Source organism: Pogona vitticeps, chromosome 3 (assembly GCF_051106095.1).
Source record: "Pogona vitticeps strain Pit_001003342236 chromosome 3, PviZW2.1, whole genome shotgun sequence".
In the NCBI taxonomy this organism is placed as follows: Eukaryota; Metazoa; Chordata; class Lepidosauria; order Squamata; family Agamidae; genus Pogona; species Pogona vitticeps.
In genome coordinates this window covers 118,493,036-118,515,662 of record NC_135785.1, presented here as the reverse complement: position 1 = coordinate 118,515,662, position 22,627 = coordinate 118,493,036, and the positions used below count along the sequence as shown (strand labels likewise).

Below are 22,627 nucleotides of genomic sequence, written 5' to 3'. Positions count from 1 at the left end.
CTTAATGTTTTTAAGTTTGTATGAATAAAAAAATATCTATCAGTAAAATAGTTATTTTTTAAAAAAATCACCACTTTCCATCAGTATACTGCTAAAGGTTTGAAAAATTTAGTCTGGCATATTTTCTCCATTTAAATTAATATGCTCTGATGGTTAAATTAATTAACATACATATATGTGTACAAAATAGTAACGTGACACAAAATGCAAAATATTGTAACACTTTCCCCACCTCTAATTTATTTTTACCAACACATTAAGACAGAACAACTGAGCTGTTTCTTTGGAAATTACCAAACTTTCTAGGAAGGCCTGACACTACAAAGGTGCTGTATAAGAAATACTTAGCACTTTCGGAACATTTCGATTTCAAGAGAAGGAAAGTCAAAGTCGCCTGAACTAGAGGTGTCATATTGAACCAACTTCAGGATGCCTGACTACCTCCAAGGGATCAAGCATGTTGACTTCTGCAACACACATACAAAGAAAAACACCATCAGTATACAGTAGAATTGAATTTAGACAGAAAGCCCATTTCTTGCCAGCATACACAAACACATACACTCCCACATCACCAGTTTTGTCAGGCAAAGCACGATAAAGACTGGCAGTCTTGAAAACATGCCTTTTAAAGACGATTTAATGCTCCAACAATGGTACTGCCATCTCTGTTTTTTTACTCATAGACCCCATGACAAGTTTCTTTTTTATTTGCAAAAAGCCTAAGAACAACAGAACAGCTGGATGATCACAATTTGATTTTTCAAAAGATATTCGGGAACCATGCTGTGTACATAATGTACTTTGTGTTTCTGAACATAATACATTTTTAATTTCTGACAGCCAAGAATCCCTTAATGATCATTCTCATTCAGTGAATTGAGTTAATGAGTTACTCTTCCGATCTGGCTTTTTATTACTTGTGTGGGGTCGCTCTAATGGCTCCCTCCATGACAGATAAAATGTATGGTACATCAAGTCTTAGTGAGTAAAACCAACTGACACCAGGACTTGGGCATTTGAGCTTAGTATTAGGATTCCCTCTCTCACTTCCAATGAAGTGGTCTACAAAAGCTTACGGCAAATAAAGCCTTTCGTAAAGCATTGTATTATTCAAGATCACATAGTTTTTAAAAAATGGGATCGTGGAAATTAACTGAGGGCTTACAGCAGCAGCAGGAACTTTAAGAAATGGGGTGGTACAAAGCACGACTAAACGACTAAACACAAACAAAGCAGGTACTAATAAAACATGGTGTGAACAGGGTTACAGTCAAAGCACAGCAGTTGCTACTTCAGCACACCTATACATTTTTCTTTGATTTAAATTTTGGATATACCTGCCTTCCTCTACTCAGTGACTAAGGAGTTCGCTACAAAAGCAGCAGCCAACTAAACTACTACCAATGTACTAGAAGTGGACATGGAAGGCAGGTTTGGTCGGCAGATGCTCAATTAATCAGCAGAAGAGCTACGTTCAAGGAGGACTCAGATGAACTACTGATGCACTTTCCATTCTCCATGGAAAAGGAAGATATGAGGTCTCTGAGAAGCAAGATACTCCCAGAGGGAAAAGAGAAAGACCACATAATTGTGGACTACTGTACTGAAAAAAGAATAACTACTTCACACTTATTTAGCTCAACCTTCTTCCACAAGAGGAGTTGTGCTTCTAATACAGAATAAGTAGGGATCTGTCTACGGAAATATAATACTGAGAAAAGGGAAAGTTACAGCAACAAGTACTGGGGGCCAGTTGCCTGTGAAGACAGAAGATTGGAAGGATGTTGAATAAAGGCAACTGGGAAAAGAATGGTTTTAAACAAGGAAAGAAAGGGAAAAGGCTCCCTCTTAAAGTGGGAGTTCAAGACTTGTCACAACCAAAAGTCTGAAGTAGGATGATGTATCCGAACAATCAGGGATAAAAAGGCTGTGATAGGCAGGCAGAAGCAGATGTTCAATGAAGAAGTCTTTTGAGAGACAAGCAGTGGCGATATATTGCCATGCTACTTGATTTGAGTCATTACACCCAAGACACATAGCAACTGGAACCAATGAGGAACCAGGAGGGATAAAGGGGTGATACAACCGTTAATGCTAGAAAGCAAGTATTGCTACTGGATTTCAAACATCTAAAATCTTGCTAATTTACTAAGTGTTTCATTGAATCTGGTCTCTGTTATGTCACAGCCATCGCTCGCAATCTTTAAGAATTCTTGGAGAAGGGATGTGATGTGACAAGAAAAGAGATAAGTAAAAGCTGTCTCATCTTCAAGGAGTTGGGGGGAGAGGGGAAAGTAGACTGAGAAAACAGTCAGCCTGAAATAAGCATGAAGCAAACTTCTACAACAGACAACAACATTACATGATCAATCTATGAGCATCTTGAGAATCAGCCTATAAGCATCTGAGGATCTTCCATCTATTCACATTGGAAGTATAAAAAACATACAATATCTTGTGATTGTTATGCCTTCATTGCTAGCAACCCAAATGGATTTGTCAGGAATAAGTCCTAGCAAATGAGAGTAATTTTCTCTTTTGTTAATATTTCTAGTTTAGTAAATCAGGGCAATGCCACAGGTAGAATATTCCTTGATATCAGCAAAGCATCTGACAAGGATTCCACTGAGATCCTTCTTGAGAAGATGGGAAAACACGGATTGGATGCTACTGCTATTATGTGGATAAACTCTGGGACAACAGTACGCAAGTACGAATGAAAAAATTTCCCAACAGTGAGAGTGGTTCAGTGACAAAACACATTGAAAAAAATGGGATCTCAAGTTTAAACAGAGGGTGAGCAGCCCTTTAAAAAAAGTGTTGTAACATCTTGTATTGCAAAACATGAACGAAGCAGGAAAGCTGGACTAGATGATCTCCAGACTCCCTTCCAGCTGTACAAGTCTATGATCAACAAACTCGGAATTAAGTGGCAGCTGAGGTAAGTCCTCGTGGCCTTCAAGTGGCCAGGATAACCTACAAAGATCACAGTCTTCAGATGAAAATTCAAGAAAGTAAGATTGGGGAAAAAACAGAACTTCTGGAAGACTGAAGTTGCAAGGCATATTATGATATGAATGCTTTCTCTACATTTCCTCAACTCTTTCCCCACCTTTCAACAACAGCAATCTCTACATCTCTGGCACAGTCACATCAACACCACCCCCCTCAGAAAGGAACCCCACAGTCTCCAAGACAAGCCAAAATAGCTCCCTCACCAATTTTACATCAAGCTGAAAAAGAAAGGACCACAGGCTACAAACTGTATGAAATTGGAAAAGGTATTCCTGGGCAGAGGTGCCATGTGATCTTCCACAAGAAGCAATGCCAGAAGGACTCCCAGACTGTAAATACAATGAAGTGGAGGAAATATCAATAATAACTGCCACTTTCACCTCCTCCGGACCATGAGGACTCCTAACCTTGTCCACTTCTTTCCATTTGGGTTCAATTCCATTTTCTTTGATCCAGTTGATCACACCACTCCTACTCCCTAAGCACTAACTGAGAATCAAGACTGGCAGCTGAAAATGAAACAGTCGGGCTTCATCAACACTTTGATTATATTAAACCCCAAACCTCTGAATAATCTTTCCCAGTGACTCTACAGGGATATCGAGTAGGAGTAAAAATGCTGTTGTACCCTGTGGGAACCCAGAGGACAGCTCCAAAGCAACAAATCTCCCATTACCATTCTGCTAGTGGTTTGATAAAAAGAGACTGTAAAGCAGAAACAGTCTTATTCAGGTATTTTCAGATGAAGAGAGCCTTTGCCATTTCTGGAGACTGGCTAAAAACAAAACTGCACACCCATTTTGGCAGCTCAATTAAAAATCTTTTTGAGACTGAAATTTTAATAGACAAGGACAAATGCAATTAGTGAGACTAAGAGCACAAAATTAAGCTGTACTTTAGCGTGACATGAATCTTCATGCTTGCATGCGACTCCCCCATTTTCTCCCATTCAAGGAGTTGCTTCCACTTCAGCATAAACCAGTTTGTCATTATATCTCTATGGATCTACTCTAATACACAGCCCCCAATTTCCCACCTTCAATTACATATAATAAGAGAAACAAATTCTCTCATTTCCCACTACATCTTTCTTTCTAAAATTAGTGTTCAAAGTCTTCCTCTCCCTCAGAAAAATCTGCTGTGAAATACGACAAGACAGAATGACTACAAAGTTCCCTTGTTTGTCTGTTTTGAAGTCTCCCTCTGGAATCACAAAATTTTTAATTGATCTTGTGCTTCAGATGTTCAGAGGAGAATCACAGCTGGCTCACTGTCAAGTTTTCCAGGCATAATATCTTCACCTTGATGCAGGACCATCTCCCCAATACAATCTCAAAAACTTCACTGCGGAAGGAAAAGCCATTTTCCATCTTTTGAGGTAAGTGGGACTCCCCACACAGTGACTTCCTCAACTAATCAATCCAGGAGGAGTGCCTCTCTCATTTGGGGGTGAAACTTGTCATACTCCCAAACCAATTGTTCCCTATCAAAAACTATAACTGACAAGGAATAAAATGTAAATCTGAGCAAATGACGTTTCTTGAACAAATTCACTCCATTTTATCTCCTAGCAGCATTTCCCATGGCCCAGATTACCTGGGGAATGTCAGTAACAACATCAATGTGGACAGCTGCAGTTTAACAGCCACAATAACTGGAGCTATGAAATTTTAAGAGATGTAATGTGTTGGTGGCAATTACAGTTATTGATATTTCTAAAATTCATTTAGGTTTTTATTGTAACTTTAGCAACTGCAGGAAATGTATGACTTTAGCTGGGATAAATTGCTACAATCTTAACGTTATTAAAAAACTTGTCTGAATGGATTTAAATTGTGAATCATATTAAAACTTTCAATCAAAATAAATTACTCTTGATGAAAACACTGAATTAAAAATGATTTAATATTGAGTTAAGACAATAGAAAAAAAGTTCTCTTTCAATAAAAGAGCAAATATTTTACAAATTAATACATATATTAATTCCTTAGTTCATCTTTCAGAAAGCTTGCAGTTTCTATAGCCAGAGGTACCTGGAGGGGCCTAGAATAGAAAAACATAGTTCTCCTGTGAACATGAAAATATCCTATTGCTTTTCAAGCAGTTTTGGGGCTTCTCCTAAGCAACAACTCAACAATAAGGGATTCAGGTCAATCTAGAACATTATTTTGTGACAAACACAGTGCAGCATGTGTTATTCATCTTGTATTTTAAGAACAACTTTTCTTAAGTTAGATGTTTTAATTCTTTTTAGTATTCATGTGCATCAATTATCAATTTTGTTTAAAACAGCAATGTGTCCAGCAAACTATTTCAGTATCAGCTTCCCCATTAACCATCAGAGTAGCCTTCTTTGCTCCAAAGTTATGTAGTCCTATAATCAACTAATATTGGAGCTGCAGACTTGCAAGAGTACTAATGTTCACAGCAAACTGCATCCTGACAAATTAAGAACAAAGCAACCACCATAATAAAGCAGGTGGAGGGCAGCCATAAGAACATAAAAGTCATGCAGGATCAGACCAAATCTGCCCACAATGACAACCTGTAAGAAGTCCAGAGACACAACTTAAGTGCAACTTCCCCTTGTGCTCAATAAGAACCATGCTGCTCTGGTTCTAGAGGCCATGTATACTAGCACCCACTGATAACTCCATCTTTCATGCATTTGACCAATTCTCTTTCTGCAGAAGTGAACATTCTAGGTTCATTTCTGCAGACCAAAGAAGGGCGCAAAACTGTAAGCAGGCACACCCACAGTAAATTATTTCCTTGGCATAAAAGAACCTATCAAGAAAAACTGAACCCACAAAATATTCTAGAGTAGTCTTAATTGATTAGATAGGCGGGATATAAAATAAATAAATAAATAAATAAATAAATAAACAAATAAACAAACAAACAAACAAACAAACAAACAAACAAACAAACAAATATTCTGAAATGATTCGGTCCCTTAGCATCTGAAATGTACAAAACATACAGTATCAAGTATCTGTTAAGCATCTGCCCTAAAGATCATAATCAAAGTTTATACGTTGCATGTTTCTATTTCCCAACATTCTCTCCCACCCTATGATATGTATAACATCTGATAATACAGTACACATTCCATGTTTGAAGTCCAAAAAACCTTAAAATAAAATTTCTTAGATTTTAACACACCACATGTTCTCCTTTTTGATATAACATTCTGATATAATATGTGTTGAACTGTACTGAACTCAGGGCAGGACTGCAATAAAGTCAGCTGAACTTAAGAGAGTTCTATGATATATTTCAAAGAAATGTGAATCTGATGTACACTCTGAAATTTCCACCATAAAGATTACCTGTGCACTAACCTTAATCTTTGTTTATAGCAATCTTCATCGCCATCATCTTTGTATTTTTTTATTTTCCTTTTCCTAATATCCTCTTCCTCTTCATCAGAGCTCTGGAAACTCTCATCCTCTATATCATCTTTTTGAAATGCTTTTTTAAGTGGTTTTTTCCCCTTCCACGACCGAGGTTTCACATTATAAACAGCAGCCTTATCCTCTGACTGCAATTCCTGTTCCTCCTCCCAACTACTGAGCTCTTCATCAGGCACATATTCAGACTCCTGGCTGTCCTCCTGTTGTTCCTCCCTCTCTCGATCTTTAGATTTAGGAACACTTAACTTTGCCTGAATATGAAGAACATGGTCCTGAAGCTTCTTCATGCGCTTCCTCAAAGGGTTCTCCATTTTTGAGAGGCTTTTCCTCTTGTTTCCCTTGCCTTTTATGGGACATACTGAAGCACTGGCTTGACCTTCCTCCAAAGGCACTTTCTTCTTGGTCTGCTTACAAAGGGATGGCCTCTTCTTTTCAAACGAGAGCTGTGCTTGATCTGCCAAATATTTTTCAAACCCAGATGTTTCATTCAGCATTATCTGGCGGGGCTTTTTCTCTTGATTTTGGTGTAGTTTTGTTCCAAAAGGAGTCATCTGACCAGTTTTGATAAGTGTCTCCCATTCCGTTTCCTGGACTGGCATAAGCATACTGCCAAGGGATGATGGACCAGGATCTAAGAACAACAACAACAAGCTTTATCTTATTTTTATACTTAACAGTAGTTCCCAAAGTCAGGTCCCCAAACATTGTTGGATTTTAGTTCTCAGAGGCCCCACCCAGCATGGCCAATGGTGCTAGGTCTATGTAAAAATATGATCACTGATGCTCAAAATGTGGTACTCTACAGCACAAGCTGTGGGGAACAGAAAGTGATAACTCCAGCTATCATGCACCATATACAATGATACTTTACTGTACACAATCTTCTTTCTACATACAGTATTAACATTTTTGAGTGTTGATTGATAGCATTTCATTGAAAGATGTAATTCAATCCCAGTGTTTGTCAACTGAAACATTTTTCCAGCTCAGCTAATTTGATTAACACTTCCAATTTATTAAGAACAATGCTCTAGTGATTCCACAGTACAGCCATCCCTTCTGAACAGAGCTCAGATTTATGTTCATTTATGAAGACTCCCTCACAAGTACTCAGATAAGCAATTCTGCAGGTGCACAAAATTAAAACTGTTCTAAATCTTTCTTTTTGAAAAATTAACTTTTTTCCCTAAGTGAAATGTTCACAAATAATTTCTGATGAAGACACCAGAGCAAAATGCCACCCCAAGCACGTTACATAATTCCTTACCTCCATCATCTTCAAATACATCGTCATTTATTTCAACAGGAATTTTTCCACCAAGAATTATTTGAAGGCGCTTTTGCTTTGCCTTGATTTTTTTCAATTGTTGCTCCTGAAATAGTAATAGCGCACACCATTAAAGCAGAATAGCATGTTCTCAATCTTTCAAAACAGGCAAGACATAATGGGAAAATTAATTGTGTCTTCCATATGATTTCTGAAGCTGATATAAGATTTTCTAGCATCCTGTGGACAAAAATTACCGTATTTTTCGCTCCATAAGACGCACCTCTCCATAAGACGCACCAAATTTTTAGAAGAAAACAGGAAAAAATAATGTTTTCTTCGCTCCATAAGATGCACAGGCTTTCCATCCCCCTGTTTTGTGGGAAAAAGTGCGTCTTATAGTGCGAAAAATACGGTACTTCGTTCCTGAATAATCCACATTTTAACTATAATTCATTATGTACTGTACTTTATATGCTACTTTTCCAGCCTCCCCAGGCACATAAGATACTAACAATAATGAAACAATAATTAAGTCAATAAAATTGCACTTTGACTAGGCCCATTGGGATCAATGAAACTTACAGAGGACTTGACTCACCAAATCCCCACCAATTCCATGAGCCTGCTCTAGCGTAATTTACTGCACTAAGCTACAGATTTCAGCCTATGCTCAGATGCTGCAAACTCAAGGCCATGGCTTCCTTCACTGTCAATCCATTTCTTACAATTTCTTCCTCTTCTCCTGCTGTCTTGAACTCTGACCACCAATATCATCTTTTCCCATGAGTCATCTTCTCATGAGGTTGTCAAAATAGAACATCCTCAGTTTAATCATTTTCATTCTAGGGAGTGGATAATTTTATCTAGCACCCACTTTTGGAACCTACCAAAGGGAAGCACTTGAGCCACTTATATTAAACATAAAACCCGTTCACAACATACCAAGATCATCTACATTTTGAAAAGATTTACACTACTTCCTGAAGTTGCTCATACTCAGGTCTTAGCAAGTCTTCCAAGGCAACTATGTTTCACACCGGGAGAGTTATAAGAACATTCAACACAGAGAACAGATTACAAATTTGCACACTCAATAAGTTCAACAGTTGACGCAGAGTCCCAGGTATGCCGGGCCCTGGCTGTTTATGACATTGGAGGTGGAGAGAAAGGTTACAGCCTGATACAAATCCAGGACAAAGAACAAACCAGCTTAATTTGTTCGTTTGTTAATTGAGGCTTGTTGTTTTTTGTCGGAAAGGCAGAAGTCCAATTGTCTCAACTAGATGTTTCATGAGTCCATGAAACTCAGATATGTGCCAACTGTGAAAATCTATCAATTTAGACCTACTCTAGTTGGGATGAACAACTGGATTTAGGCTGATGATTTTTTTTAAGTAATACTCTTATCCTTGGAACATGTTTTTACAGCTTTGACTGCTCCATTCTATATACAAAGAGGCGCAGAATAAGAAAGTCAGGGTAACTGAGGGCTAGAACACGTTTCTTAACAAGAAATAGAATAGATTAGGGTCTAAGAAAAATACAACTACCACCATGAGAGGACAGATGCATTTTACTCAATGGAACACAGTGTGAGAAAAGAGACAGTGCATGTTTTTCTCCCTCTGACAATAAATCTGATTAGTAACAGACTCAAGAAAAGTGTCTGATGTATATGAGATTCAGATGATGTCTAAGATCTGATCCAAACAGGGTCCAACAGATAATTTCTAGTTCTTCCAGAGGCAAAGTGTGCTAAAAAAGATGGAATCTGGATGCAGTCCCAAAGCTTTATGCAAACTGTGGATTTTGGAAAGAAGCAGAGAAACAAATTTAGCTTTGGTGTCTGTCAAAACACTCAAGGTGTTCTGTGTGGATATTTTATGAGGGGCTCTCTAATCTCTATGCTTTGGGTCATGAAGCAATGTAATTTTCACAGTAGTTTAATCTCCTTTTAGGAAGATTTTCAAGCATCTTAATTCCCTTGCCTCTGCACCTATCCTTATGAAAGGTTACAGTTTGCCGTTTTGGTAATACCACTGCAATTTATGCTACTTTCACACAAATCAGCCAAAAACATTAAGGTCTGAGTGGGGCGAGGGAAGCAAAAGAGTCTTCCCCATATTACAGGATTTCCCTTCCACATAAATCACTGCACTTGCACTACTGAAACTTTACAGATTTCTTAAGTGGGCTCACCTTCACACTCTCCGTCATTTTCTGAACAATAGTCTACAAACAAGTATACCAGCAAGACATAAGACTGGCTATTAATATTTGTAAAAGTGATGGTTAAGGGAAGTGAGTGAAACACAACATTGCAGAATAAGAGCAAAACTTATTGAGTTTTTATTACAAACCATCACTGGATGCAATGGAGACATTTTCCAACAAATTAATGGTTCAATAAACAGATATAAATTGTTTCTCTGAAGACATGAGAACAGATACAAACTTGTGGAAAATATCATTTTTAGATTGGGTAGATTTCCTGGTGTGCCCTATGACTAATAAAAAATGTAGAATGTAGTAATTTAGAAGGGTTACAACATATAGTTGTACCCAGTGTGGTACAGCAGATAGGATGATTGTGACGGACAGTCCAAAAATCACACCTGTCCATCACATTAGAACCCTGATGTGGGAGCCAATGACAGGACAGGAGGACAGAACCAAGAAAGGGGAAAAAAGGGAGGACAGTTGGAATCAGTTAGTGTGGACAGTTAGAAAAAGTCAGTTAGGGCAGTGGTTCTTAACCTTTGTTATTCGGATGCTTTTGAACTGCAACTCCCAGAAACCCCAGTCAGGACAGCTGGTGGTGAAGGCTTCTGGGAGTTGCAGTCCAAAACTCCTGAGTAACCCAAGGTTAAGAACCAGTGAGTTAGGGAGAAGAAGGAGTGAGGTTTCTGAGAGAGATGCAACGATAGAGATAGAGAAATTACAAATAAATATACCATAGCTGAATTGAACATAAGTAAACAAGGAGTGATTTAGTGTGGAACATAAAATATCATATTTTAGTGATTGTGATCTAATGAAATTAAACAAAGACTATCTGTGATTCTGAGTTATGCTTTCATACCCTTTAATAAAACTAATTCTGTTATTGACAGCAAGTGTGAACGTAAAGTTCTTTATTTTATTTAACTTATATGCCGCCCACTCTACCCAAAGGTCTCACGGGCTTTACTGTGTGGATAAGAGATATCCACTGGTGGCAGCAAGAGAGAAAGAAGGAACATTGCCAGCATGGACCTGAGTTGAGGGAAACAAACAGGGACACGGGTTGTACATAACAGTGATGAACTAGGAGTCAGGAGGCCTAGGTTAGAATCTCTGCTCCCCCATGAAACCTCATGGGGTGGGATGGAGGAATAGAACTGGCAAAACCTCTCTTTAAATACCTCACTTACTTTGACAGCTTTATTAGGGTCACTATAAGACGGCCCCAACAAAACAACATACACCTACTCTCCTTATTTGAAAAATAAAATTATTCTTGAAGTCACAACCACAGATGAAATGACATCCTTTTACACCAAAGTTGAATGGAGCTGAAAAGCACAAAAGTGAATTTTTACTCAGTGGCCACCAGTGCTGCCAATGACGCCATTGTACTGCACAGGTGAACTCTGCCCAACAGGATTTCAGCAATTATACTGTCAAAATTAACTTTAATGAAGCTTATTCCAACATCAGAAACTTACAGATTTAAGGAGGCTTCATAGAGCATACACAGACCCAACAACTTTCCATTACCTTGTTATATTTTTGCCGTTTCACAGAATCTAATTTTCGGTTAATATCTTTATTAGTCGCAGCTTGGGGAGTAAGTTGTTCAATAATGGCATCAATTTGTTTCAGGGAGACTGCACATGACCTAAAAACATAAACTCAATAATCATCAATGAGAAAATTTAAAAGTTAAATAGAGGCAACTGCATTTTCAAATACTAAGCAATATATAAAACTGATAACCTATTATGGTTTCTTTAAAGTAATAGCTGGTTTTCAAATGCCTGGGAAAACAGGAGATTCATAAACTCTACCAGCATAGCAGTTGTTGCAACTAAAAACTAAAGCCTTTTTACTGTGCAGGGAAACAGATAAAAAGCTTAATTAATGGATTCTCACTCTAAATCTCAACAAGAAACTATTTTAGCTGTATTCCTGTGGTTGCTCTGCACATTCAAAGTTTTATACTACATTGCTCAGTGATAACTCTACTTTTCCATACAAACTAAGTTGTTTTGAAAACATTACCTTAGTCTAACAATCTGAGAAAAATTGGGTACCTCCATTAACTAAATGCTGGGGCAAGGGGACAAAGGAAAGAGTATTACATTATACATCTAGTTCAGTGCAGAATAATTCATGTTAAACAGAATGGCCATGGCCTGAGGATCTCGCCTTTCAACTGAAAGTGATTTAACTATAGGCACAATTTTGCTCTTGCAGAAATTAACGACAAAACATCCACTAATGGAACAGGGTTGAAGCCTAACATTTCAACAGGTGACAGTTAAAGTTCTTCACTCATAAAGAAAAAGGATTTTAAAAAATCCATCTGTTCCTTTCTATGGAACTGCAATAGGCTCACAATTTCTTATAATACTAAGGACCAGACTTTGATGCAAGATGTTTGGTTCTCAAGCTATTACATAACCACTAGCTTCGTAATACTACATAATCACCACCAGGGTGGATAAAATTAATATAAATCATGATTTAAACAAATCAGCAAGAATCAGATTTTTTAAAATTGGAATCATGACATGAAGTCTACCATGATCCCCACTGAGATTTCTTAACAAAATAAATCAATAACATTCAACAGACTGAAATCCACTTTGGAAAGTACAGGAGGGATCTTGCAATTCACGTAGTATCCAAAACTTACATTAGATGTGTCCGGATATAGTTTTCAACCCCCAGGATGCCTATAAAAACCTCTAAATAAAAAGTTACTAGTCACCCAACTCACCTCAAGTCATCTAATACATTGTGGTATTCTTTTTCTGCATCAGCAAGTTGCACCTTGTTTGCTTCATTCATTGCACTGTCCACCTGCTGAAGAACCCCTTCTTCCAATACATCCTGATCATACACATCAATTTCCAGGCCCCTGAGTTCATCTGCCCGAGCAGCATTTTCCACAGACTGGATTTTCTGCCTGTCAATGAGCAGAAGTGGTCCCTTTCTGAGTGTCCCAGAAGCATCGCCAGATGATTCTGATAACTTGCTCTCCAAGTCAAGTGCTTCCTGGTCATCACCCATATCACATTCACTAGGAGGCAAATCACTTCCTTGTTTGACTTCCATTGGTTCTGTATTGCCTGGATTACTGTCAGCTTCTGGATAGCCGGAACTGCTGCGAGTAGCACCATCATTCTGATCAGGCATACAGTTTTCTGGGTGAGGTTTCTCAGCCTGCATCTCTGTTCAATATAAGGAGTTGAGAAGTAGCATTTAGGTTCTTTAGCAACCAATAAAGATTACACTTTCAAGTCAGATCTCAATTACAGTATGTTCATTTCCCTAAAGCAGATACCACTCAACTGAAGAACCTAGATCTACTTTAGATCTCTACTGCCTTTCTCCCCACAGGGGACCCAACATTTTAACATTTTAAATGTTTAATATTAACCTCCAATCTCATATAGAGGTTTTAGAAAACTGTGTTCAATAGTTTGGCACACAAACCTTCATTCAATCACAACAGGTTCACAGAGCAGACTTATGCAACACCAACTTTGCACTCCTACTTCCCAAGGAGTATAAAAAACAATCCAGCTATCTCGGTTCTTGGCTAAGAGAATGGCAGAGAATGTGTTGCCCTGTACTAACAGATCACATATTAATGCAGGTTTTATTTGTTAAATATTAATTTTAGCTAACTTAAATTTCACTTATTTCCACGTTTTTGGCTGAAATCCAGCAGTAAGTCAGAACTACAGTTGGCCCATTTGAGTCAATGCAAGGTATTGAAGAGGTGGCTCACCAAGTCCCCATTGATCCAATGGATCTTCTCTAGTTGCAACTTACTTCTGGGTTTCTGCCATTGTCTTGGCATCTTCCAAGAGTTGTGGACGATCCCATACACAGGAAGATTGCCTCACAGGTTAGCCTGCCTCTTACAGGAACGAAACACAAAACTCCGACGGATTCATCCCAAATCTGGCTTTCGTGGGAGTAAATCCTACTAAACCCTTGGGACCCAACGAAAAAGGTGGGGGGGAAGCCCTGTGATCCTTGTACACAATCCGAAGGCGGCGGGGAGGGGAAGCCGTTACGAGACCCCCTCCAGAAGCGAACATAAGCCAGCTGCCGACCTGTTCTTTGGGCTCAAGCGACCCCGAGCGCCTCAGCCCAAGATCCAGCCTGGCCGGGACGCAGAGGCCGAAGGAGCCCTACTCGTGAGCCGCAGAGCCCTACCTCGACTTCGCGGGAGCCTCCGATGACAGCCGAGATCCGCAACCCGATTCGACGGCCACCAGGCCAGCGCCCGTTCGCCGCAAGGCAGGCGGAAGAGGGGTGGCTACAACCGGATACGAAGGCCAGGGCCGCAGAGAGAGAGAGAGAGAGAGACTTCCAGCCGCGTCGTGGCGGATGGCTGGGAAGAAGGATAGGGGAGACCCCGGCTCTCCGATGCCCGGCGAGTCCCTCGTCCGCCTTCCTCCACTCGCAGGCCGCGCGCCAACGGTCACCGTCGCCCGCCGAACGCAGGGAGGCGCCAAATCACAGCAGTGCGCATGCGCAGGCAGGGGGACAACCGCCCGGTGCTTGGTTTCCGTTTGGAATGGTCAGGCTGCCGTTCGAGCGGAGAGCCCAGCGGTTGGAGCAGCCGTTGGGCGGCCTGGGCTGCGTTCTAGATTCGGTTCAGTGTTCGGCTTGGTGTGCGGGCCGTTGGGTGGCGTAGAGCAAGGCTTTGTTTAGGGAATGTCTGTGCACTGGCCGTTAAACGAGAACCTGGAGGGCGGGGTAGGGTTTCTGAGAGTGTATCGACCAGTTTTATTACATCCGTAGTAGATAATTTCAAACCCTCTGCAATCTTGTGTGTCATAAAGAAAAAGCCTTCTCTCCGGTTTCTTTGTTTTCGAAACTCAGGAGAGGACTTTGGACCGCGGAGGCTACTTTCTCTTAACAGAGATTGATCCTTACCTTTTCCCCTTTCAGGCGGGTCCCGTCATTCGAACCAACGAAGCACTGTCTCCACTACATCACACGAGACTGTGCCATAGAATTGAGGCCCAAGTCCAAGACCTGTTGGACCCTCTTTCCAAAGTTTCTGAGGGGGCATGAATATATTGCCTGTTATTTACAATCTCTTTTTCCATAACGAGACCTTTCAGGTATAACTTATTTTAAATTACAACTTTTTTCACATTTGGTTTGTTTTAGAACAAGAAGCGTCCTAGCAATTTTTTTTAAAAAAAGCAGTTTAAATTAAACATCCATTCATAATTTTTTTTAAAAAAGTATCTTTTTAACAACCCTGCTACGATCGCTATATATTGAGTAACATCTTGCTTTGCTTTACAGTAATTTCTGGACTCTAAATATTTGGATAGCTCAGTGGTTTACTGTCTGGCTGCAGAGCCAGAGGTTGGGAGTTTGATTCCCCACTGTGTCAACCTTGCCTCCCTAGGATCCCTTCCAGCCCTCCAGTTCTAAGATGATGGTGATCATCTACTACAATTGTACAGTACAGTTGATAGTTATGTGGTATGTGTTGTGCATAACACATAGTATATTGCTTAGTTGCTTATTACCTCAGTTAGCCCCATGACTGATTACACTGTAAACAATGATCTGTAATTCATGGCTATTGTCTTCTACTCTCAATTCTACCCTTTTCCCCATAGGACTGGCTATAAAGCAAATTTCAGGCAGCACCACAAGAAGGAATATCAATGCAGTGATTGGCTGGTGTCTGAATAATACAGCAAGATTTCAGAGCAGGACTATCGCAACTGTGCTCTTTTCCTGTTTATCTCCTGTTTTATCTTTTGGAGGTTTCAATCCCACCATCTCTTCCTCCTTTTTATTCACCAGAATACATCTCGTCCTACTCCACGGGGGGGGGGGGGGGGGACAAAAAAGTAAAGGTTCATGCATGTACTTTGAAGTTGAATGTGGTCTGAGAATTAAAGCAGTTCTGCAGAATCAAGAAATAGCTGTGTCTGTTTTCTACCCTGGGTTTCCAAACATAATGGTCAGTATTCTGTCACGTTTTTTACACCACCATAACAATTGGCATCAATATCAGCAGTAAACTGTTACCAATTAGGAAGCTAGCGTAGACATATGTCATTGTGCCCCAAATCATATGAATCCACTTGCAACAGGAGATATCTATACTGACTCCTTAACTTGTGTCAATTTGCTACTAAAATGTATACAGATAACAATATGCTAACTGGTATAGATAAGACTGATTTTGATCAGTGACTTATAGTACAGTACTACTATTACATAACAATAACAACAGCCACAATGCATTTATTACAGTCATACAACCTGTTCAGATACATGCCAATCTACTTATAAAGAATATGGAAATGTTTAAGAAACTGCTTTTTGTTGTTGTTTAGTTGTCAAGTTGTGTCCGACTCTTCATGACCCCATGGACCAGAGCACGCCAGGCCCTCCTGTCTTCCACTGCCTCCCGGAGTTGGGTCGTCCTCTTTTGTCCCCTTCTCCTCTTGCCTTCACACATTCCCAACTTCAGGGTCTTTTCCAGGGAGAAACTACTTTTACATATAACATTTAAAAATTTTAGAAGTTTTGTTATACACTAGTGCAATGGCAGTGAACCTTTTTGGGCCTGAGTGCCCAAACTGGGGCGGAAAACACAGTGGGCCGCAGTGGCGACCCATCACTTCAGAACCTGAAGTGGCAGTGGCCGAACTGGAAGTAGCGGCAGAAGGGAGAATCCCGGGCACGAAGGTGCCTCAACACCCCACTCTGGATCCAATGCCAGCTGCTCCGGATCCTAGCCTGTCGCCTGTTGAATCATCAGCACCATGGCCGCAGCTGCCTCCTGAGGTTTGGCTGTGTGTGTTGGGGGGGGGGAGTAGCAACCTGGCAACTTATGGTTTCCGTGCCTGAAGAAAGGGCTCTGCATGCCAACTGTGGCATGCATGCCATAGGTTCACCATTGCTGCACTAGTGCAACAAAATCACTAGAGCCTGGAGCCATTCTGACCAGGTTTTATTTGTGTTTTAGGGTTTTGGTAAGCCTCACTGTACGCCTTTCTTAGCAGTGAAGTTGATTTAATAACATTCGGTTGTGGACTATGAGTTATGAGCGTCTGTGACAAACCTCATACTGTGGTTTGAAAGTATGGGAAATAGTTTCATGTATTTTCAGTGTTCCAAGATGCACTGATGTTTTCAAGTAAAACACAAGTCCTTACAGAATTTAACAGATACTGTACAGCTAATCAACTTACTTGTAGTTGTCACTGGCAAAAGTGGGATTTCAGGTCACAATATTCATAAAGCATCTGAATATTCTTGAGCAAGGAGTAGGGTATTAGAGCAATAACAAAGTAATGAAACTAAGAAATAAAGATAATAGAGAGATAGTTAGGATTTGCATGTTTGACAGGTGACAGTTGCTATTGTTGCAGATGCTGTTGGGGCACTGAACTGCTCCATTATTTATGTAAAATTGAAAGGTTTCTTCAGCAGGAATATTTTAGATTGGTACATCATCATTTATTATATCTTTTCAGATCTCATTTATGCCAACTTTTTCCTACATAAAACTCAACTACTGTACAGGACAGGTATCTCCAGTGAGAAGAAGCAGATTTCTGTTAGGCATTTCTGGCTATTGTGCCTTTAATTAAAAGTTTCCTCCATTCTGAGGAATACCAGTGACTCCAATTACTTTCCATTGAGCAGTGCCTTGTATTTCAACAAACTTAATTTCTACACTCCTATTTAGTTATAATAATTTCCTGTTTTGTAACACAGGAAGATGTCTGCACCAGAGGCTGGAAGCTTTTTTGTTCTAAGGGCACTTGGAAAGTTATACGAAACCGGGATGAAGAATGCCACTAATATGGCAGTCTAAACCTATTTTAATCAGGCTAATACTAGATTCTTGTTATCAGCCTCTCCCAGGCATGTATACTTCCAGATGGAAAGCTTTTAGTGTTTCTAGTCATGGGAATTAATCAACTTTTCCATCTCTCCTAAGATTTTTTGTGGTGTGGGAATAACAAAAATGGCAACCTTGACAATAAAGCAGTGATACAATAAAAGTACTGTGCTATCTGGAAGCACTCCAGGTTTGTAAAACATCCCAGAGTCTCTTTGGTACATAATTCATGTCAGAAAGACACATCGATACACTCATGTGTTTAGATGAAACTTGACGATCCTTAAACAATAATACTGCAGAACAGTGTTCTCTTTCCCCCATTTTTCCAGCCAGAATGTAACTTTGGATTTTATATTTTCTTCATGGTCTCTGTGATTCATACACAGGGGTACCTTTACGCTTGTGCAGATACACTCAGGAATATTCTAGACTAGAGCTTTGCCTTTCCTGTTAACTGATAATACTTGTCCGCCCAACAGTTCACTTCTAAATGCCACCTGGACAACACCCTGAAAGCTTTTGGAGCTATATTTTTCTGAAAAAGTATAAGCAACTACAATTAGTTTCATCGCTACTACTTGCCTCCTCTTCCTCATTTTCTTCTCAAAAAAAATTTCACAATTGTTATTCATAATTTCTGTTTCTTCAGTGTTTATGGCCTCTAAGGGCCCATTCAAACACTGTATATCTTGAAGCAGCAAGATACTGCTAACCAACAGACATATTAAATGCCTATACTGTTTGGATGAAGGTAATCAAACCTCAAACTGTAAAATCTGCCAGAAGCGTAGAAAAGTGGCATTTAAAAATAGACAATCTCTGCTAATCTTTTCCTGTGGGAGGAATCAAAGCCATGCATTTGATTTGCAAAGAACAAGCCTCAACATTGGCATAGACTTTGTCTATCTGTAAAACTCCATTAAAAAACTAATAATGTGATTTGCTTGCTCAGAGGTGCAAGATACCTAACTAAATAAAACATCAGAATTGGTCCTGACCAAGACAAAGCTTCTGAGTTAATACTGTCAAAATACTTACATAGCTGGTTACATCAAAATGATCTAAGGCTTCAATACCAACCTCTTTGATGTCAAAGATAAGGAAGAAGTCCCATAAGGAGAGCCTTCAAAACCTTAAAGAATCAGGAATAAAGGGGAAAACCGCATTGGTAATCATCCACTCTTCTATACTAAGGAACACTTCCAAATGTAGAGAGACTGAGAAGATTGTTTGTTTGGGTCTGATGTCAGTAGAAACAGGTCCCTCAGACCATGAGCTGCAGATGTCACAAAGATGTGATTCTTGCACCTCTTCTGGTCACAGACAACTACAGTACTGAATTCACCAGAGCTTGATAAAACCATTCTGGGCACTCAACACCAAACTTTAAGCAATAAGCAATCTTCGGGATTCTGATCTTGAGTGGTATTGGGATCCCCAATACCAAGGAAAGACACAGCTAGGGAGAGGTGATATTCCAGGTCACCTACCTTCCAGAGAGAGAGATCAGTCAGTTGGGGTAGACCAATGGTTATTATTTCTTCATCTCATTACCATACTATAGGGGTGCTGACTGGCATGCCCCTATGTCACATTATGAAAGTTTGGCTCAAGAAATATGCTAAGGCAAAATAAATGAAGAGATCAAGATGCCCTTCAGTACTATCAAGTCAAAAGCAGCAAACGATGCTGCAATGTGTTTCTTTGATTTCCTCACGTAAATAGAGGCAATCTCGATCATCTCAATCAAGAAAGAATCATATGAGCATCAAAAAAAGTTTGTCGAGGAACACACAGAGCAGTCATCCACAGTAATACAAAGCGAGGCAGAGACTTCTGACTCACAAGTTGAACAGGTGTATATTTGTTTAACTTCCCCTGATTTTGATATGGGAGTTTCTAATGCTCTATCAGAGGACATAAGAACATATTCTGATATGATGTTGAGAATGGCAAAATCTCTCTAAATAGCATAGGCCATTGCCACCACAAACTGACCCAGAGTTCAAAAAAGTTCAGTGTAACAGGTTACAACTTGTTCAAATACACCTTCTGCTCGTTCGTTCGTTTAGTCGTTTAGTCGTGTCCAACTCTTCATGACCCCATGGACCAGAGCACGCCAGGCCCTCCTATCTTCTACTGCCTCCCGGAGTTGTGTCAAATTTATGTTGGTTGCTTCGCAGACACTGTCCAGCCATCTCATCCTCGGTCGTCCCCTTCTCCTCTTGCCATCACACTTTCCCAACATCAGGGTCTTTTCCAGGGAGTCTTTTCTTCTCATTAGATGGCCAAAGTACTGGAGCCTCAGCTTCAGGATCTGTCCTTCCAGTGAGCACTCAGGGTTGATTTCCTTTAGAATTGATAGGTTTGTTCTCCTTGCAGTCCAGGGGATTCTCAAGAGTCTCCTCCAGCACCACAATTCAAAGGCATCAATTCTTCGGTGGTCTGCTTTCTTTATGGTCCACCTTCTGCACACACTATCAAATCTTGGCAAAAAAACCTTCCTCTTTGCTTCCTACTTCAAAGAGAATTGAAAATCTATATAAGGTACAGGAGGAAGGAGCATCTTTCCTATTAAAACATTCACAACCAAATTTAGTAATTGTAGAAGCTTCCCAATCAAGATTTAAAGTGAAGCCATACTTCATGCCAATAAAGAGAATTGTAAAATGGATCTAATGTATAGATGCATTTATTCCACAGCTGCTTTAGGGATCAAGGTTGCTAATTATAAGGCTCCAATGGGCGGGTGTCATCTTTTCTTATGGGTGAAAATGCAGCCAGTTTTAATGAGCCTCTCAGAGGATAAAACAACTCTGACATTAACTTTTCAACAAGAAACTCTGTCATCATTATTACAGCAGATCCATTCAGCAAGGCATGCTAGAGGATGCACCACTAAAAACATGTCCACAACAGCTCTTTTAAGAAGATGTGCCTGCTAAAGATCATCAGGTATACTGGAAGGATCCAAAAATTGGAGAGTGGACTTACCTGTTGCCAGAGAAGTCCTTTTTAACACCAAAACCTGATGGAAAGCCTCTGCAAAAAGAGCCACACTGAAATCCATGGAGAAGACTCCACTTACCAAAGGGGAAGATCTGCAGATAAACGAAGAACAACAAAACAACCATCGTCAAGCTACTACAAGCAGCAAACGACTGGGCCAAAATACCAATCAATATCAGTACTGTACCTGCAAAGAAGAGCGATAAAACATCAAAGCAATGGTTTCGGCTCAAGTGCAAACAAGACAAACAGTTTAAAATACCATATTAACAGATCTGCACACTACTCAATCTACTTTAGCTCCTTTTGACAAGGCATAGCACTCCATCACCACTGGCCAATGGGTACTTGCCATCATAGTTCATCTTTGTAGTTCTATATACAGCTCAGTAACAAAGGTGTTACTGTTATGCACCATAAATTCAGAACTGACTTATAGTAACCTTAATGGGGTCTTCAAGTGTAAGTGAGATATTAAACAATAATAATAATAATTTATTGTCATTGTAAGTATATACACATACAACGAAATTCACAGACACCCAGAGACCAGACACATGCACACACATAAAATTCCCAAACACTCCCCACCCACTAAAAGTCCCCCACTAAAAATACAAACATCTACACCGCAGGCCAAGTTACACAGTCCAACTAATTATTCACTACTGATGGTCTTTAAGCTCATTATTAATTGCAATTATAGCTCTGGGATAAAAACTATTGAGAAAACGTGTGGTCCGAGTCTTAATTGTTCTATATCTTCTGCCAGATGGTAACAGTTCAAAAAAGTTATAAGCAGGATGGGAAGAGTCTCTCAGGATGCTATGTGATTTCCTTAGACAGCGGGATGTGAAGATGTCATCCAGGGTTTTTCCAGTAGTTTTTCCAGTTCCACACCGCCAATGATTTTCCGTGCCCAAGTGAGGATTTGTACCTAGGCTTTCTGAGGCCTAATCCATTTTTCTCTTCACTACATTTCATTGAATATCCTATTGGACCACTAGAATTTTTTTTAAAAAAAAACTGCCAAGCAAGGCAGTGAACTGAAGACACCATCTTTCTTCAATCACTAGATAATATTTTTGATTTGTCTGCAACTGGCTTACCTGGTTTGTAACTACATTTTTGCCAAATTCTGTAATGTGGGATTTGTCACGTTTCTCTCTGCCTCCGTTTCCCCACCAAGTAGGAGCCATTTGTTTCAGTACAAGGCAAGTGAACGTGAGGTACTTTGTAACTGGAGCTCTTGAACTAAAACGTTTGAGTCGTTCTAATCCACACTGTGAGAGGTGGAATCTGAAATTTACCATCTCTGAGCAGATCAGCAGCACCTGTTTTGGAAATTGCTGGCCTACAAATCTAGCCATGGGTTTCTGAACATTCATATTTTTCTGACCACACCATGTCTGTAATGCCCAGCCTCATGAAGACTGATATAGAATCAAAAATAAGCTTCTGTTTTTAATATTTCAGTGGCCTGAGAAGTGAATGGTAAACCACTTCTGGGTACTTTAATCTTAGAAAACCACAAGAAGGGTCAGAATCAGTTTGACAATACACAATTAAATGGGTATGACCCACCCTTGTCTTTGGACAGTTTATTGCAGTGTCTTTAATGTACTAAGAAGATATACTTAAGCCAGATACTAAGGTATGGCACAAGCTGTTTCATGTCTACTCAGAAGCAAGTCCTGTTAGGTTTAATGGGATTTGCAGGTAGTGTGCAGACAATTACAGCCCCAAAGCCTTCAGCTTTTTTCCTGAAACAGTTAACATAAATTTGTGGTGGGAAATGCA

The 22,627-nt window shown here is 39.8% G+C and overlaps 1 protein-coding gene and 1 long non-coding RNA gene across 3 annotated transcripts in view; one reads left to right on the top strand and one right to left on the bottom strand.

The window, feature by feature from the left end:
* Window positions 1–14,413, bottom strand: part of ERCC6 (ERCC excision repair 6, chromatin remodeling factor) — a 63,109-nt gene extending 48,696 nt beyond the window's left edge. The window contains exons 1-5 of the mRNA XM_020808773.3: window positions 14,140–14,413; window positions 12,689–13,142; window positions 11,464–11,584; window positions 7,702–7,807; window positions 6,363–7,065 (exon numbers count right to left, since the gene is read on the bottom strand). Of these exons, the coding sequence (XP_020664432.3) occupies window positions 6,363–7,065; window positions 7,702–7,807; window positions 11,464–11,584; window positions 12,689–13,140 (1,382 nt within the window). The 5' untranslated portion in view covers window positions 13,141–13,142; window positions 14,140–14,413. The remainder of the gene's footprint in view (window positions 1–6,362; window positions 7,066–7,701; window positions 7,808–11,463; window positions 11,585–12,688; window positions 13,143–14,139) is intronic.
* Window positions 14,414–14,463: 50 nt separating this feature from the next.
* LOC110087241 (uncharacterized) lies at window positions 14,464–15,878 on the top strand. Of its 2 annotated transcripts, none has more exons than XR_013543666.1 (2): window positions 14,464–15,056; window positions 15,247–15,878. It is a non-coding gene; the product is annotated as an uncharacterized LOC110087241 (long non-coding RNA). The 2 variants fall into 2 exon arrangements; XR_013543667.1 differs by having other exon boundaries at window positions 15,570–15,795.
* The last annotated feature ends 6,749 nt before the right edge of the window (window positions 15,879–22,627 follow it).